At 36.8% G+C, this 19,622-nt stretch overlaps 2 protein-coding genes across 2 annotated transcripts; one reads left to right on the top strand and one right to left on the bottom strand.

The window, feature by feature from the left end:
• Positions 1–1,148: 1,148 nt before the first annotated feature.
• LOC130933364 (uncharacterized) lies at positions 1,149–4,899 on the bottom strand. Its single transcript, XM_057862956.1, has 7 exons — positions 4,687–4,899; positions 4,191–4,604; positions 4,061–4,113; positions 3,668–3,705; positions 3,245–3,563; positions 2,095–2,411; positions 1,149–1,974 (listed from the first exon to the last, which is right to left on the bottom strand). The coding sequence occupies exons 1-7, from the start codon at positions 4,697–4,699 to the stop codon at positions 1,458–1,460; spliced, it is 1,671 nt and encodes a 556-aa protein (XP_057718939.1). The 5' UTR covers positions 4,700–4,899; the 3' UTR covers positions 1,149–1,457.
• A 10,347-nt stretch (positions 4,900–15,246) lies between these two features.
• Positions 15,247–19,449, top strand: LOC130935771 (ankyrin repeat-containing protein At5g02620-like). The gene is made up of 3 exons (XM_057865655.1): positions 15,247–16,014; positions 16,266–16,675; positions 18,208–19,449. Exons 1-3 carry the CDS (start codon positions 15,561–15,563, stop codon positions 19,045–19,047), a joined length of 1,704 nt encoding a protein of 567 aa, XP_057721638.1. The 5' UTR covers positions 15,247–15,560; the 3' UTR covers positions 19,048–19,449.
• The last annotated feature ends 173 nt before the right edge of the window (positions 19,450–19,622 follow it).

The raw sequence follows: 19,622 nt of genomic DNA, 5'->3' as shown, positions 1-19,622 counted from the left end.
AGCGTCAATTTAACGGACCCAATTTTCTTTGATCAGCGTCGTTCTCGCTATTGCTCTTTGTTCTCAGCAGATGCTTCGAACAGGGATATTAGAAGGGAAAGGTGGGGTAATTATGAAGTTCAATGTTTTGGTAGTGAAGGTAAATTTGAAATCACTCTTGAGATAATAGTTGCTGATTCTTGCTTGTGTGGGTCGAGTCCTATGGGCCCATATTAATCAAATCAAATGAGTTAATGAATGATGAATAGTCGTTGGAGGTGATATCCGCAACACAAATTTGCGGCAGATTAACTTTTGGGCCGTTAAATCGGGGAACCGTGGAAAATAAATGAACAATGAATAGATATGATATGTGCAGATGACTAGATGGTTCAGGAGCTTAACAAAACTTTAAGACACGTAGGCATGGAAGATTGGTGCTACCGCCACGTAGCCCATATTGCATGGAATCCTCGAGACAATGCCACATTTCCGTGGACCGTCATAACTACTTGAAGATTCAGGAGCAAATATACATAGTTACATACATGCATGTAGGTATATATCTGCTCAACCAACTCTACTGATTTTTGTTATAGACAAATGGAGAAGAGTACTAAACCTGCAATGACATTGATTGGGAGAGTTTGCAACACTGGTGGTTATTGGAAACTGATGACAACCAAGGCCTCTAATCGGGCTGCGGTTCACGGTGTTAAGCAACCTGCTCCCGACTTCATCCCAGTAACCCAACCTAACCAAGCCACTAGCCAGCCTCTCTTCCACTTTATTTTCTTGCTCATTTTATTATTAAATAATATATGCATGCCTGTGCTTTTATTTTGCAGAAGGAGCAAGTTCAGGAGGAGATTGAGAAAGCCAAAAAAGACAAAGAAGCTAAGAGGAAACACATTGAGGACACTCTCAACTCCCATCTCTCCAACTTCTCCAACTCTGATTCCTCTTCCTCTCCTCCAAATTGATCTACTTACTCCCTCGTATATATTCACTCTTTGTACAGTTGTACTTAATATTAAACAAAATCCAACACTTCTTTCTCTGCTAAACACTAGTAAGTTTTATTTTCTTATTTATTTATTTATTTATTATGTATCAACATAATTGGCTAAACCTATAATCAACATACAATCAACTTGTGCACTGTAAAGTAACAAAATATTCATATGATAATTGATAAACTCATAGTTCAGTTCAACATGATTAAAAGATCAACGATCCTGAGAACTAGTAAAAATAAATCCTCTCCTTTCGCTATGGCCATTCAAGTCTTCCTTGGTCTGGCCTAGCAGTGGTTAATGATTGGAATGAGAAAGCAATGATCACACTGTTAAAAGAATAAAACTATTGATGGCATTTACTGTGATCTATATAACACGGAGCAAAACAATATGACATTGCTTTATATCATGTTTGAGAACTGAGCTAGTCAGGTAGCTGCACCGGTTTTATTGTTTCTCTTAAGCCACTTCAACGAGCCTTCCGCGAACCCACTTTTTACTTGCTATTGGCGAAAGTTGCGTCTCGCATTTTCTGCTTTCATCCTCTTCTGTCTCCCCTTGTTCATTTGATGGACCCGATTCCATTGTATGACTATTCAAACAAGGTACGGTAATGCAACCATTGGTGCTTGTTAGACCAAGTTCTAAATCACCATCTTCTTGCAACTCCTTGGATAACTCGCCAAAATCTTCAGAGAACTTGTAGTCATTTGATGAAAATGCTTTGTGACCATTTACATGAGACTTGAGTGATTGGCTTAGAAACTCAGAAGCCGACCCTTCCTCATTGAAATCACTCGATGCAACCGATGAAACATCACTCTCGCTCATCTCCTCTGCATCAATGGATTCAAGTGCCTGAATAGCTTCGGCAATAAGCTTTCTGCTTTCTATCAACGAAGCTTGCGCAATGGGACTCTTTGTTGCAGCAACCTCAAGTGCCTTGGCAGCTTTCTCGGCTTCGGCGATCAATAATCTGTGCATTAAACACAATCTCATTAGTGTGTATACAGAGAAACTAATACAAATCAACAATTTGAATCAAATGAGAACAAATATGCCGTCCACTGATTTGTGTATGTAAAGATAGGCTTACCTTGCTCGTTGAATGACTTGAGCTTGTCCAGTTTCTGCAGCAGCTCTTTGTGCTCTAATGTTCTTTATCATCTCAAGCTTGGAATTTACAAAAGGATCCTTAAAGACAGGGGACGTGATTTTTTTCAAAGAGTCACTCTTAGTCCTGATTTTGGAGCTGCTACTGACGCGAGTGCTAGTATTAGTATCTTTTCTCATTATAGGTTTCTTCTTTTTGGACTGTGAACCATCACTTGGCCTTCTTCTAGGTTTCTTTTCGGCCCCAGCTTCGCCACCATGATACTTGGCTAACCCAGAGCAAACTCTCTCGCGATATCCCTGATATAATGCAAATAATTTGGTTAGGAAACAGGAATCAGAACTCAACTAATGTGGCTCAACAATCAATCAATGTGGTTTTATTAGATTGTACTTCCTCCTCCTCCAACTCCTCCTCCACACACCAACTTTGGTACAGAAGGAATTCACAGTTTCACACCATGGACCTTCTCCTTAACTTCTTAGCAATACTGTTAATATTCTTTATTTATTTGAAGAAAACTTTTAACCTAGAAAGAGCACAGCTTCAAGAAAAAGCTGCTCACAGGAGATGTCTCTATTACTATTCAGGAGAAAATCTAGGGGACCATCACTTTTATTGAAATATGGCCAGTATTTAACCATCAAAAAGAAAATGAGTAATTTTACACCGTTAGATGTCATCTCACACCATTAAAAATGTTAATGATGGCTAATTGATGGCTATACATCACAAATTCTGCTGACACCCTAGCATTTCTCACTATTCAGCCTCATGTTATAGTTAATCCTAATTGCATATAGAAACGAATTACAAGCGATTTGTAACATAGGTCACGACTCTAAAATCTTAAGGAGCATAATGAGAAAAGAGCGGTAATGGTATCAAAATCAAACTATCAAATCATTTGACATACAACTCTTAAGAATTTAAATGCAAGAATTATCAAATGTCGTGTCTTTCTACTTAATCCCTGAGAGGGTAAACCTTGAGTATTTAACATTTAAAGAAAGAAAAACTGACTGTTCATCAAGTTGACTCAAGTTGTTGCTGGCAGAGGTCAAGATCTGGCACACATTTATTTGGGCTAAAATGAAACTTGAAGGTATTATTAATATATACAAACACTTACTGGATCAGCCCATTTTGCAGCAATAGCTTCTGCGATTTTCCTTCTCTGCTCAGGAGACTTGGGCGCTCGTTTGCTACCTGGTGGCCTCACCATTTGTTTCCTTTGTTCAACACACTCTGACCACTCTTGCTTCAGCTGTTTATCCAAGATTCCATAGGAATTCCACTGCAGCTCTTCCTGCTCAGCATATCCTTTTCTTGAAGCTTCCGCAATTAAATTCTGCCACTCAAAACAACATGCCTCCTGCAACATCTTTTTTCTAAGCCTCCTATCCCATCCCATTTTCACTCCAGCGCCTATCTTCAGTCTTGTTTCTGTGCTGTGCAATCAATATGGAAGATAAGTTTGAGTAAAAGTAAGTGAAAAAGGAACCAATCAGCAGAGCAGCAGCGAATTAGCAACATCTTTCAAGAAAAGACTTACGTCTGTGCATGCCCAAGATTAGCCAGCTTCATTTTTATCTGCATTACCAAATTTTATGAAGGAAATCAGTTAAAATTTTGAAGCTAAAATTCGAAAACCCAATCATCAATCTAAACCTGTTGTGTCGGTATTAATACTGAATAATAACCCATTCAAAAATTACTACCATTAAGAAATTGTTTAGTGAGACCAGAGAGAGACAGGACAATCCTGTTTTCCATCAAAATTGTGCTGTTGAGTAGTGAATTTTACAATGGATTATATTTTAATTTGTTCATTGTCTAAATTGGGATAAGTGATAGATTTCAATGATATCGAACTAAAATGGATGTTTGTGAACCTAATATGAAAATCTAGTTTAGCAAAGACAAACATATTCTTACATGACATCACCTTAGGATTCTGCATTGCAAGCTTTGTTCTTTCCCTGATTTTGCGCAAAGTTTCTGTTTAGAATGAGAAAGAGAGCTAAATGATGGAATGTCAAGGAAGATAAAGAAAGAAGAAAAGAAAATATAGTTACCAGGAGTATGCTTTCTTCCTTTGTTCCATGGGGTGTTTCCTTTATTAGCTTTGGAAATTCTCATTCTTCTCAACTTCTCCCTCTCGTCAAGCTCTTGTGATTCTTCATCAGAAGAGTCAAGGTGAACCCCTGGTGCTGAGTTGGCAGTAGCAAGGTGCAAGTCGGTGGAGTGTGTGCATTCAGGCAAAATCTTCGGTTCAAAGGTAGCAACCGCCTTAATGAGAAGCGTCCCCGTCCTCGTCCCCCTGGGAAGGCGAAAAGGGACCACACTCAAGTTTTCCTTTCTAAGCTTGTTCCAGGCGCAGGGAAGACAGTGGTCATTGCCAAAGGTCAAAGAGTTAATGTGATACGGCATTGGTGCCCTCAGCGATGAATACAAAGGACATTGCAAGCTTAGCTGTGCATTTCTTATCTCTGCTCACAATAACCAACAATTCATATTAAACATAAGAGTTGAGGAGAGTGGAATTTATAAGAGAGAGACAAGTGTAGGTACCAAATAAAGGCATGGGAGCTCATCCAGCGGGAGTGAGGAGGGAGGAAGAATGGAGCAAATTAGAAGAACGGAGAGCGTGGATGAGTTGGTGGAGATAGCATCTGAATCGAAGAAGAAGAAGAAAGTAGAAACACACATCCAGCAATAGCATCAAGAACAGGATAATGTAACGTGGAAGGTACATACTCATACAGTCATACCTTTCCCTGCCCATTACCCGCCACAGGCCCATGGGGCTGCTTTCCCTTCCTTATTCTTTGGGCTTCACCACTTAGCTCCGTGCCGATAATTGAGAGGACGATTATCAAGCGGCTAATTTTTTTTTTTATGGAAAAAAAAGTGGTGATATACTTTAACATGGTAATTTTTGGTGTTTTTCAAAATTGTGGGAGTACACAAATCGCTGGGTCCGATTTCTGTACTTAAAATTTTTTAATTTTTTTTAAACACAAATCCCTGGCACCGATTTGTGTACCTCCCAGAAATCGGTGGCACCGATTTGTGTTTCCCAGAAATCGGTGGCACCGATTTGTGTACCTCTCAGAAATCGGTCGCACCGATTTCTGCTTCTCTAGTTAAACGATCCCACATTTGAGTAAAACATCCCAACAATCCACATTTACGAAAAACACTGCTACCACTCCAATATTAAAAATAAAATTCTCTTATCAAGCATCATTAATTTAATAAAATCATATTTGCCAATATAAATTAACTTAATTTTACCGAAATACTGATAACAAAAAAATAGGTGATATGTTATACAAAATAAATCATTTCTAAGTTTGTTTTTTAATAAGTTATTCACATGGTTAAATTAATCAAATACTCCGTTTTATCTTCCTACTTGATTTGCATAATTAGATGCTTAAATAAGAAGTTAACTTTATTTGACTAATTACACTCTTTTGAAAGAATAACTTAAATAATAAATGATTATATTAAAAATAGTTTATAGATAAGTTATTTTGTTCTTGAATTTTTAGTTTTAAAAATACATTTTTATAGTTTTAGTATTATGAGAGAAGTCTTTTTTTTTTAATTTCTCTATAAGTTTCTAAATAGTTTCTTAAAAAGCCGCAATTTAATTTTAAAAATTGTACTAGATATTAATACTACTATTTTTTATAAGTTAAAAATTAAAAAAATTACTTTCAAAGTTTTTCAAATGGACCTTTGAAACCCGTTTGAAAAGTTTTAAAAATAACTTTTTTGAGCTTTTGACTTATAAAAAAGTAGTAATATTAATGTTTGGCGTAATTTTCAAAACCAAATTGCGGCTTTATAAAAAGTTATTTAAAAGTTTATAGAGAAGTTAAAAAAATGACTTTTTTATAATATTATTATTTTTTTATCACATTTCTATAAAATAAACATTTTTAAAATTAAAAATTTAAATATAAATAACTTATTCATTAACTATTTTTAATATAATTATTTATTATTTAAATTATTTTTTAAAAAATAATTTAATTAATCTGTTTATTTAAACTGAACCCGTAATCATGTGAACTGTAGTAGTTTGTATGAAAAGAAATTGTCTAAACTATACCAGTGCAGCTTCGAGAATTGAGAGTATTATCCCTCCTACTAAATTGTGTCGGGCTTCCTAAGTTTTATGAAGAAATGAAAATATTTTCATTTTTGTGGGGATTTACATAAAATTAATAAACAGATAAATGTGTAATCAAAATTTGATGAATAGGATATAATAGTTTCTTTTAACATTTATTTTATATGAACATTGTAATAATAAAAAAATTAATATACCTTATGAATAGTATTAATAATATTTTTATGTATATATAAATTATTTATTAATACTAAATTAAGAGTTTACACTTTGTTCATAATAAAGACTTAAATATTGTTCTATCATTGATTCACAATCTATCAAATTTAAATTCTAAAAAAAATTAAATTTAGAGAATTAAAAACAAGTTAAATAAATCATAATATAAACGACATATAAAAAATGATCTCAGTGAGAGCATTTTTTTTATTTTTCTTTGATGTATTTGTAATTTTTTTTCGATACTTGACTACAATAATTTTTTAAGACATTCTCTTATTTTTACATGTGGTGGACTTTAAAATTCATTAACATCATTTAGAGAACTATATTCTGTGATAATATAATTCTTCTTTTATCTTTATATTTATATCTTTGTATATCAGCCATTACATTGTCAAATGTACAGTATAGAATATCAATCAACTCTGGACATTTTGACTCAAATTTATAAATATTGTGCGAACGAAGCACTAACTCATCAAATCTTTTACGTTTTAACTCTAATAACAGTTCATCATGGCTGTTCTTGATATCTTTATGCCTTCTTCTTAAATTCTTACTCCATCGTTCTAATATGTATTTTGATTCAACTTTAACTACTTGCTCAAAACTTAGCACACACAAAGAATCACGACATAATATACCTCTTGATTCAAATAAAGAGCATTGTCATCTTATTTCACATAACAATGCATCATATGTAACTTCAAAACCATTAAATTTGGAGTTTACAACCTGTTCTAAGACCTCATATGCCTTAATGCCTAGAAAATGATGCTTCAATCTTGCAATGCAATTCACATTTTCTCTAAATTGTGCTTGCATTTTTCTTGAACTTTGCATAAGTATAAACATGTTGAAATTGAGTTTCTATCGATGATTTTATTACACAAGTTATAACATAATTAAAATCTACAACATCTGTTTTTCTTTCTTTTTGTTCTTTACTGCCAAGACAATTATCATATTACTTCACAAACTGAATCAATGGTTTTATTCGCACAATCGCACCTAAATTGTAATAAGAAAATCACTCAAACTATTTTCAAATGATTCTTTTGAAAGAGAGCTCCAAACAATATGATTCATCTCTTGCTGAATTTCAACATGTCTCTTATAACCATTTAATTTATGTGGAATCTTCTTCAAAATATATCAAATATACCACCTATGAGTTGGCATGCAAACCTCAATAGTACTTAGCATCAATGCACATTAATCAGTAATAATTCCTTTTGGAGTTTTTCCACCCATACAATGAAGCTAACATTCAAACAACTACTTGAATGATTCAATATCCTCATTCTTCAACAAAATACATCCAAGAAGTACAGAATGGCCATGGTGATTCACACCAACAAAGAAAGTAAATGGCAAATCATACCTAAAAAATTCATATATTCAGCACACAAATTCACATGGTCAACAAACAAATACCTGTTCATATTATAAGTGGTATCTACATCACCAAAATACTCAAATGCAGTTCTACTTCTTGTATTAGGTCCAAAATATATTTTTAATTGACTTATCAACATCAAGTTGAAACTCATAAAAGAAACTTTAATTTTTCTCTTTCATTCTCACAAAGTATTTTCCTAATTATTTTGTCATCTACTTTAGAAACATTACGAACCTCCCTACTAACATAATTTCTAACATCCTTTCCAATAAAATTTAATTTACGATAACCACCAACTGCTGCAACAAATATTTAATATGTTTTACTTGTATAATACCGACTTTAATATTGTTCTCAATTGTTTAGCAAACATGAATGCTAAATTTTTTGTGTTGTTTAAGAATTTCAACTTGATCGAAACAATATGGATGTGAATGAGTTAGAACAACCTCTGAAATAATTTAAACATTTGTATCCTTTACTATATGTGCATAGATTCTTGTAAGACACCTTACAATAGATGTTGAATTTGTCTTCACAGTAGTTAGTAAATTTTCTATTTCCCTGTATATAATGAGTTGGTTTTTTATTTTATAGACTAAAAATCTATAAGATATTTTTTCTTATTATAAGCATCACATGTGTTGGATCCTAATTTGTAGATTAAAGTATTTTTAATTTTTTTTAAAGACATGAAATAAGTTGGTTATTCATTTGTTTTTACAATTGCATCTTCTAAAAATAATTTATGAAAGATGGGTATGCTAGATTGTTTCAAAAAATAAAAACCAATGAAAAGTTTATACTATAGTTCAAAGACATGAAGTTACTTTTCTATAATTTGTTTTATAGAAAAAAAATATTATTGGTAATTCTAAATTTTAGACTATCACATCAATCAACTTTATACCTAATAATTCAATACTTTTTGTATTTACTTTAATAATACTATAAAATACACAAATAATAATTATAATAATGTTAGATAAAATTATAACTTATGTTTTGTCTTTGTAAGGTTTACTTTTAAATTGATTCAAGTTTAAAAATAGCGAGTTTAAGTCTTTTTATTTTTGGTAAAAAAAATAATTAAATTCACTCTTTAGTCTCCAAAAAAAGGAATAATTAAATTCACTCTTTAGTATAAAAAAAGAAATATTATTGGTAATTCTAAATTTTAGACTACTACATCAATTAACTTTATGCCTAATAATTCAATATTTTTTGTACTTACTTTAATAGTACTATAAAATACACAAATAATAACTATAATAATGTTAGATAAAATTATAACTTATGTTTTGTCTTTGCAAAGTTTACTTTTAAATTGATTCAAGTTTAAAGACTTTTTATTTTTGATAAAAAAAATAAGGGAAAAGGACAAATTAGTCCCTGAGCTTTTAAATCGTGGACAAATCGATCCCTTAAGATCAAAAAATACTAAAACGCTCCTTACCATTCAAAACGTGTGATGGATCGATCCTTCCGTGCAAAATGATGTGCCAAACGTAACGGAGAGGGGTGACTTGTCGCTTAGTTGGCGTGTGTTGGGCCTAGGTGGCAAGACGGGACCGTTGAGGGAGCTTGGTGTGCCCGTTGGGAAAAAGTCTTGGACAAATACGTCCTTATGATTGAAAACGACGTCATTTTTCTGTTTGCCCTATTTCTTCAAATGGAACTCCTTCGCCATTACCGTTGTTCATTTCTGTGACTGGTTGAGTGTGGGGACATTGTGCAAGCTTAAATGGCCAGTGACGGAGCCTCCTCCAGCTCACGATGAGTTCGACTGCCGCCAACTGTGAAATGCGTGGAAGCTTCAGAGGAGAAGGACGAGATTGCTCCGATGTGTAAATGCCGTGTGTACGCCATATTGTACAAATCGAGGACGACGACGAACCCCAATAGATTGTTCTTTGGGTGTCCATTCTTTAAGGTATGTTGGTGATTTTATTTGGTCAGTTTGATTATAGGGGAGTTGATTAAGTTCTGTTTGTTTTGGAATGATGAACATGCAGCTGAAAAATCCCAGTCACTGCAAGTTCTTCTTATGGCTGGATGACCATCTTTCAACAATAAGAGTCCTTGAAAAGTTTACTACGGAGAACGAGGTTGATGATCTGAAAGTGTATCTTGGGAAGAAGGTAGTGGAACAGAAGGTGATTGATTTGGAGAAGAAGGTGTTGTATCTAGAGAGGAAGAAGAATGTTAATCTGTATTTGGTTATTGTAGTAGTAGTTTGTGTAATGTTTGCTTATGTCATAGTCAATCTTGGCTGAGAAGTAGGTAAAAAAAACCTTGTAATGTAGTATGGGATGAGTTTCCATTTTGTTGTATGCTATTCGAACAAACAATGTTGTAAGGTAAATTATGATATGTGCAGCAAAGTCATTACCCTAAGCAAGTGAGTGACATAATTATTTAGAGACATCATTATATATGTAAAGCATAATTTAATCTCATGAAAGAGTTGTTAGTATTGACAAAAGAAGTCAAGTACATGTCAACTGCCATAGTAAGGCATAACTTAAGCCTGACAGCTATAGCTGATCACATTGTTTTCAAAAAAGAGTTGCTTAGCAAAATAAAAGTGTTTCTCAAAAAGGGGATGAGGTCATGACTAAAGTCTAAACATGTAGCATTAACTACTTGGCTTGTCTAGTCCTGGAGTGGGGATGAACTTAAACCGCCGTTGGGTTGCTTTGCCTGCTGCAGCCAAAGTCTGTGGAGATGCTCCTGATGCAGTTGGTTGTTGTGGAGAGGGGAGATGCTGCTCACTCTGGACAGGTGGTACAGGCTGCGAGTGTTTATTTGTCACAGTCTTCCTCCTAACTGGTTGCTTAGGCCTGAATGTACCTCGTGCCGGGCGTGATGTAGACTGGGCTGGGGGCTTGAATGGTGCTTTTGAAGGCACTGATTGTGTCTGAACCGCTGCTGCTGAGGGACCAGATACTTGCTCATTCATCGATGCAGTGTTTGCATTGGAATTACCCTGCATGAAGGTCGAAACAAGTGTGAAATGCAATGAAACCAGCAAGCAACAACAATGCAATGTCACCAAGATTGTTACCTCATTAGCAACAGACTCATTAGCAGAATTTTGTTCAACATGAGGAGGATTCGTAGCACCAGGGGGACTGTCTTCGACAATCTGAGATGAGGCATTGTGTAAAATGTATCCAATTAGTTTAAACAGTCTCAGTAAAGCACAATATATCATAAGACATTTAAAACCTTGAAGTATGAAAATATAGACAAATAGATCCCTAAATAATAATAAAATAGACACATAAATCCCTGAGTTTATTGTCAGGGGGACAATTACATCCCTGTGAAACTAAGTATTACCTCTTCCTCGGGGGCTGACTGTGACAAAGGTAGAACCACAAGTGATTGAGAGTCCTTGGCCTTTGTTCTTGGTTTTTTCGTCTTTGGCTTCCAGTTTGGGTTGGATGGGGCCCCTTTGCATGTCTTGTAGTTGTGTCCCCTCTCACCATACTTGCTACATGTGACATAGAAACTCTTCTTCAATTTGTCCCCATCAATGACAGCCTCAGCTGGGTCTTTCTGTCTGTTATGCACCTTGGGACGTCCAATTGGCCTTTTTAACACAGGTGGAGCAGGCTTAGTAAACTCAGATCTTGTCCAGTATTCCTCACTCGTTACTGGCTGGATGAAATGCTCGTATGTCTTTCTAATGGATTCCATACATAGCCATGGATGAACATAATCATCGGGATTATCATGCCGTTTTCTAATTGCTGCTATAGTATGAATGCACGGCATCCCTTCATAGCAGGACAGCGGTTTCACAACAACAAAATGGCATAAACATGACTAAGAGTTGAATGAACTAATATAAATTTACAGCATGGCTAACAGGTTCACAACATACTTAATATCAACACAATCACAGCATAGTTAAAATCAACACAATCACGACATGTTAATTAGATTCACACCAAGCATGTCCAAATTCACAGCATGGTTAACATCATCTATGAGTAAAATTAAAAATCACATCAACTATGAATTCACAGCAGGCTTAAATTAAAAGAATACACAGCATGGTTATGTTGAAATTCAGGAACCCTGACTAACCTGTGAGTTGCCATTTGTTACACGAGCAGCTGTGTTTGATCAGATCCACATCAACTTTGGATCCCTTGTGAGTGACTTCAAACCGTTTGCGCTCATTATCACCAATCCAATTCGCTGTCCATTTGTTGCTTGGTTTGATAAGTCTTTGTAGCCTTTTCTCCTGCACTGGTGCCAGTTTTCCCTCATGAGTCCCCAGAAGTTTCTTGTGTTGAACCATTCGCCGCATCACGTAGCACCATAACTCCTCGCACATTGTAAGTATGGGCTTGCTTCTGTACTTCACCACCTTTGCGTTAAACGAATCGCACATGTTGTTTGTTAGGTTGTCGACCTTGGGACCATGGCTAAAGTATGCTCTAACCCAGGTAGCAGGTTCAAATTTCATGAGATAGGCCCAAGCATCCTTGTTCACAACTTTGAGTCTTTCCATGGTTGCCTTGAACTCTGATATGGTTGTGCATCTAGCACATTCCCACACCATTTCTCTTATATGCAGATCCTTGAATCGGTTTATAAAATTTTTCCACATATGCATCACGCAGTTTCTAACATATGCACCAGGCATTACCTCCTTCAGTGCAGGTAGCAGTCCCTAACAACAATGAAGGCATGAAGCAATGTTTACAACAATATATAATACAGTGAATGACTAAGACAACAAACACGAAATGACAAAAAAGGAACTAACCTTCTGTTGATCCGACATAAAATTCCAACCGTGGTTTCCTACATCACCAATATCCTCCTGTAAGCATGTTAGGAACCACTTCCAAGATTCTTTGTTCTCGGATCTTGCAACTGCATATGCAACCACGTAAAACTGGTTGTTGGCATCCTATGCAATGGCAGAAAGTAGTTGTCCCCCATGGTATGTTTTAAGAAATACTCTATCTAGGTGGATCAATGGTCTGTAGCCACTCTTGAATCCCTGTTTGCAGGCCTCAAAACAAACATATAACTTGTCAAACATAGGGGCTGCTTGAGGCTGGGGGATCAGGTCTAGCAATGCAGAAGATCCAGGGTTACTTCTATGTATCTCTAATAAGTAATCCCTCAATTTGCCATACTGTTGCCTTTCGTTACCCATCATCCTATCCCTTGCCTCCTTCACAGCTCTATACACCATCTTTGGGTGTGCAGTAAGGTCAAAGTCCTCGCTTAGAAAATCAATTGCTTCATGGGTTGTCATATGCGGGTGCGTTGCCATCCTATTCTCCACCTTTTTACTGATCCAATGTTGATCAGCGGCGTTGCTTCCAAGGTCTCTTGCACAAGTGTGCTCGTTTCTATACGTCTTGACTTGGAAGCATTGTAGTTGCCGATTGTAAGACAAGTGGGCAATCCAACCGCACTCTTCATCCTTGCATCCAACCCTAACTCTTTCCCTACCATTCTTTATCCACACCAACTCCCGGCCTTCAGCAATGAAGGTGTCCTTTACCACCTCTTTGAACCTCTCAATTGTTGCAAACCTTGTTCCAAGCTCAAATCTTTCCTCTCCGAAACTATATTGGTCATTGAACTCAGGCCAATGATGTTTGTTTCCCTCATCATCAGAAGAGACAGGTGTATGCAGCTCCTCAGATTCATACTTCCATACAATATCATCACCATCAGTTTCTACATCACTCACGTAGTCTACTAGTGCTGGCCTTGGTCCTCTGGCCCTATTGGGCTCCGTTGCAGGCCTAGGTATATTGGGCTCCCCTACAGGCCTACATCCACTGGGTTGTCCACCAGGCCCACCTGCCTCGGGCTCATGGACAGGCCATTTCTTTCTTGCAGCAGACCTTGTTCTTTGGGACACACGTCGCGCTTGCTTCCTGGGTTGATTACTTGACTGAGGGGTTCTCTTAGAGGAATGAGGCACTTGTTTCCTCTTCTCTCTGCTAGACACAGACCCACTGACAACATCTTCCCTACTATCACTGTTACTTTCATCACTGGGAGGCGGAGGTGCATACGGCTCATCCTCTGCGCTCTCGTAACTATCGTGCTCCGTCGATGACTCACCCAATTCATCCACCTCGACACCAACATCATCTTCCTCTGCCTCAACGTTTTCCTTTCCACCACAGTCTACAGGTTCTGGGTCATCAATAGGATGATCAAAGAATACATAGAACTCATCAGTATCTTTGTTTGTCATCTTTGCTTGACGCATCTGGTTGATGCCTGCATCTCCCCTCAGAACATGCAGCCCTGACTCCATATCCTTGCTCTTTGGATCATACCAGTACGCTTCCTTGTATGATTGATATCCCAATCCCTTGAACAGTGTTATCAAATCACCGAAATTTACAAAATCCAGGTCCATGGAGGGAAACCTCTCAACCTTACCATCCACATAAACTAACTCACCATTCGGAGCCCGTTGAAAGTAGCCCCCGTGATGGAAAACAGGAATCACGAAAATATCTACCATCTGCATCATTGTTTGACTCAACGATTACCACTAAGCATTAGCAAATAAACAACTACCTAAGCCATAAACCACACACAACTCATCTTCCATGCCCCTCCCAACACTACATTACACCTAAACCCCAACCCACGACATGCAAAGCAGATAACGTTCGAAAGTAAATATCACATTCAGTTTCGCAGTAAGGGTACTTACCACTACCGATGACACCCGCAACTCCACCAATGAAGCTTCACTGGCGCAACCTTAGACGAAGACAACGACGGGAAGAAGATCAATCATTTTTTGGAGGGAAAATATCATACATATGTGTGCTAGGGCTTCTTTGGAATTGTGTATGATTTATATGGACTTCTTTGGAATTCTGACTACACCCAACGTTCTAAAAGCAACGTCGTTTTCAATCATAAGGACGTATTTGTCCAAGACTTTTTCCCAACGGCCACACCAAGCTCCCTCAACGGTCCCGTCTTGCCACCTAGGCCCAACACACGCCAACTAAGCGACAAGTCACCCCTCTCCGTTACGTCTGGCACATCATTTTGCACGGAAGGATCGATCCGTCACACGTTTTGAATGGTAAGGGGCGTTTTAGTATTTTTTGATCTTAAGGGATCGATTTGTCCACGACTTAAAAGCTCAGGGACTAATTTGTCCTTTTCCCAAAAAATAATTAAATTCACTCTTTACTCTTTAGTCTCCAATGATTCATATGTTATTATCTTATCGTTTTGTAGCTCACTTTGACATTCATTTTCCCTGGTGGTGTAAAAGAGGGCTTGTCAACACTCAACATCAACAATCAACATGTTACGGCTTTACAACAATTACCTTCCCTTGACGGTGGTAATTTTGTACCCAATGTTTCGTTCGCCAAATAGCTCAATCATCACAAGACGACGAAAAAAGAAAAAAGAAAGAAAAATGTGGGTCTCAACTCTTCCTGTGCTTTTGAGCATCTGAACAGTTCAGATTGAGGAATCGATCTTTCGTTCCACTTTCAGACTTGCTGTGGTCTGTGATCTTTTCATTTATCCAATTTCTCAAACCTCAACTTAAAGGTATTGTTAATTGATTCTCATAACCCTTGATATTATCTCTTCACATAGAATTAGAGCTGTTTGGAACAGTTGTTGTTGTTGTTGTTCTGGAGTATGGAGAAACAGAACAGTTTTCGGGCATCTACAATGGAAAAACAGCAGAGTTTTCGGCGGGTGATGGAGAAACAGAAAAGCTTTCGCGGATTTATGGAAAAACAGAAGAGTTTCCGGATTGTGATGGAGAAGCAGCTGAGCTTCATCGGCAGTGAGAGAAAAAAGAGCAAGGAGTCACCTGGGAAACGTGGTGACTTGCCAATTCATTTAGCAGCCCGGGGAGGGAACTTGAGCAGAGTGAAAGACATAATTGAAAACTCTGCTAATTCTGATGTGAAGGATTTCTTATCTAAGCAGAACTTTGAAGGGGAGACCCCTCTTTATGTTGCCGCAGAAAATGGACATGCTTCCGTTGTTAGTGAGATACTTAAGTTCTTGGATCTACAAACTGCTTCTATTGTCGCCAGAAATGGCTATGATCCTTTTCACGTCGCAGCAAAGCAGGGTCATCTTGGTAAGATCAACATGGCCTAATTTCAATGATTTGTTTGGCAACAAAATTAGGAATGGTAGAAGGACGCTTATGTTAATTGTGGCTTATTGAATTGGCATGTAGCACTAATCGTTAAAAGTGATAAATTTTCACTAGACAAATAAAAATATGGCTTCAGTGGTTTTAACTGCCTTGTGTTGTTTGAACTGTAGCATGTCTGTTATTAAATGTCTTTGGCCATAGGTCTGACTTAGAGTAGAAGAATATTGCAGAGGTGCTGAGAGAACTGCTGCACTTCTTTCCCAACTTGGCCATGACTACAGATTTGTCCAATTCAACTGCTTTACACACAGCTGCAACTCAAGGTCATATTGATGTGGTTAACCTCCTCTTGGAGTCAGATTCAAACCTTGCGAAAATAGCCAGGAACAATGGTAAGACTGTCCTTCACTCAGCTGCTAGAATGGGGCATTTGGAAGTTGTGAAAGCCTTATTGAACAAGGATCCAAGCACTGGATTTAGGACTGATAAGAAAGGTCAAACTGCACTACACATGGCTGTGAAGGGGCAAAATCAAGAAATTCTGCTGGAATTGGTAAAACCCGACCAATCAGTTTTAAGTCTAGAAGATAATAAAGGAAATACAGCCTTGCATATTGCCACAAAGAAGGGCCGTATTCAGGTATTCCCTTATTCTTTTCTAATTCACTCTGCATTAGCCTTTAAAAACTAATTAGTATTTAGAAAGCAAGTCTTTGTTTCTAAGCCCAAAAATAGTCATGTTATCATACATTTGGTAACACTGTGTTCTTGTTTGCGCCAAGGTACACAGTGTACTAGGATCAAGGTAGCTACCTCACTTAATGGGCAGAGCCATGAATTCAACTTCATATATATATATATATATATATATATATAGTCATTCTAGTATGACTATGCTACGGTGGTTACAGTGACTATGGTGTTTCAAAAAGTGTTGCTAAAGTTAAAGTAACACTTTTTTTTATAGTTAAACAACGCTTTTAAAAATGTTACCAAAATGTAAAAAAAGGTGACTTTAATGTGAACAATACGTCGTAGCTACTATAGCATAGGCATACTAGAATCCACCATATATATATGACAATCTGTAAAGGAGAGTGTTGAGATTACCTCCTCCACACACAACCCTCCTTCTAACAAGAAATAAAATAAAATAAAATATTTGCTCGCTTTATCTATAAAGGAATTTGGAAATGCATTTAATTGAAGTTGGGAAGTCAAATTTTGTTGCCTCTGTTATTTATGTTCTTTGTGATACTTCAGTTGTACTATTTTAGTATTTTTGTTATGCTCCATGACAAAACCTGCTTTGCACTAGAGCAATGGAACATCTTTTTGTAAATTATGCTGAGCTTAGTTGCATGGTTTCAAACACCAGGGTTTTCTTCAGTGCTCTAAGCATTAATTATAAAGAAAAGAACTTCCCGTGATTTAATTATAAAAGGAGGGAACTGTAAGGGTATTATAGAAGAACTATTACCAGCTATCCTAACTCATAGTTCATAAATTTGGTGACAAGGTATGCATCCGTTTTGGAAATAGGCTTGGGGCTTGTAGTTGCTTAGTGCTGCTCCTTGTTCTTTCATTTTCTGTTCATTTCACACTGTTCCTTCTTTTCCTAAGCTGATATCACACTGATATTTGCCTGTGGTGTGAAATATTATACCCTGTACTTCTTATTTGCCTATCTTTGTGTGGTTTCTGACTTTCTGTCAAAAAACTAGTATCCCATCAAGTTGTTAAAACTGAAAAAATATTGTCGTGAAACCAATTGTCTCAAAAACTTAAGCTGATAGGAGGAGACGCATAAATGGTTATATTTCTAACAAAAAAACCTCATTTGGCATGGCAAATTCATATTTATGATGCAATTATGAAATGTTGATTTCTCCTTTTGATGCATGCCTTACAATAGAGTCAAGTTGAGTTCTGCATTCTGCTTGAATTGCTGGTAATTGTAAATTAAGCATTTTTCTAGGTTAGCATGAAGAATAACTCAACATATACTTCACACCCCACCACCAACCCTCTCAAGGAATGAAAGCATCTGTAATATAATTTTATATCCATTATGTAGAATTGAATGCTGAAACAATTCCATACAGCTGATACTAAAGTAATGAAGGTAATCGATTTTGATATCTATTCTAAAGTGGCTGTTACTTCGTGCAGAATGTTCGCTGCTTGTTATCTATGGAGGGTATCAACATCAATGCTACTAATAAAGCTGGAGAGACTCCTCTAGATATTGCAGAGAAATTTGGAACTCCAGAACTCGCCTCCCTTTTGAGGGATGCTGGGGCTGCCAATTCCACCCACACTGGGAAGCCAAATGCATCAAAGCATCTTAAGCAGACTGTCAGTGACATAAAGCATGATGTTCACTCCCAACTTCAACAGACTCGTCAGACTGGAGTGAGGGTCCAAAAAATTGCAAAGAAGCTGAAAAAACTCCACATTAGTGGCCTGAACAATGCAATAAATTCCGCTACTGTTGTTGCTGTTCTCATTGCTACAGTTGCTTTTGCAGCCATTTTCACAGTTCCGGGTCAATATGACGAGACGAAAACCCCCGGCTTTTCACTTGGACAGGCAAATATTGCAAAAAATGCAGCTTTCTTAACCTTTTTTGTGTTTGATAGCCTGGCTTTATTCATCTCTCTGGCAGTTGTGGTGGTTCAAACTTCGGTAGTCGTGATTGAGCAGAAGGCGAAGAAGCAGCTTGTTTTTGTCATAAACAAGCTCATGTGGTTGGCTTGCCTTTTCATTTCCATTGCCTTCATTTCTCTCACATATGTAGTGGTGGGATCACACTCCAGATGGCTTGCTATATACGCAACAGTTATTGGAAGCTTGATAATGCTCTCTACCATTGGCTCCATGTGTTATTGTGTCATTTTGCACAGGATGGAGGAGACAAAATTAAGGGCCGAGAGTCGTTCATACTCCATGTCTCATGCATCAGATCAAGAGATTTTGAACAGTGAATACAAGAGGATGTACGCACTTTAGGATAGTTCATAAATTAATGGAATGACCTTAATCCTGCTGCATTCTTGCAAGTGATCATTGCTTGGCAGTTGCTACTATGCTCTAGCTATGGTCTTTGATAGTCCACAGAAACTGAAACATAAAGGAGGCCAATTTTGTATTTGGAGTTTACTGCATATCGGTTTCCAATTCCATACGTACTGTGCAGATGTGAAGATTTCAAAGTCATGTGTCCCTCTTATACATAATAAAGTTAATGCATGTAAGATATTTTTATCTTTTGGTGTCTATTCATGTAAGATATGGAATGGCTTTGTAATGGTAATGGATCGATTCTAAAGGGAGTTCAATGACGGATCAATTCAGAAGAGGGAGAATGTGTGTGTTTATATTAAATTAAATCTTTTAATAAAATAGTACTAATTTTTCTAATACTATTCAATATTTTTATTTTGGATTACCTTGTTTCAATATTTTGGTTTACTATAATTTGTGGATATAGATTCTTTTTCTTACGAGTAAACTACTAAAATGGGATTCGAAAATTTACATTGTTGACAAAAATAATCCTAAAAAATGTTATCAATAAATAAGCC

Source organism: Arachis stenosperma, chromosome 6, assembly GCF_014773155.1.
Source record: "Arachis stenosperma cultivar V10309 chromosome 6, arast.V10309.gnm1.PFL2, whole genome shotgun sequence".
NCBI lineage: Eukaryota > Viridiplantae > Streptophyta > Magnoliopsida > Fabales > Fabaceae > Arachis > Arachis stenosperma.
The sequence above is the reverse complement of the archived record's forward strand: the minus strand, read 5'-3'. Positions and strand labels throughout refer to the sequence as shown.

Coding starts and splice junctions, on each gene's coding strand:
- LOC130933364 (XM_057862956.1), bottom strand. Junction 4,114..4,190: donor AGGAAGAAAGCATACTCCTG/GTAACTATATTT, acceptor CATTCTAAACAG/AAACTTTGCGCAAAATCAGG. Junction 1,975..2,094: donor CAAGTCATTCAACGAGCAAG/GTAAGCCTATCT, acceptor TTTAATGCACAG/ATTATTGATCGCCGAAGCCG.
- LOC130935771 (XM_057865655.1), top strand. CDS start 15,561: ATGGAGAAACAGAACAGTTTTCGGGCATCTACAATGGAAAAACAGCAG. Junction 16,015..16,265: donor AGCAAAGCAGGGTCATCTTG/GTAAGATCAACA, acceptor AGAATATTGCAG/AGGTGCTGAGAGAACTGCTG. Junction 16,676..18,207: donor CAAAGAAGGGCCGTATTCAG/GTATTCCCTTAT, acceptor TACTTCGTGCAG/AATGTTCGCTGCTTGTTATC.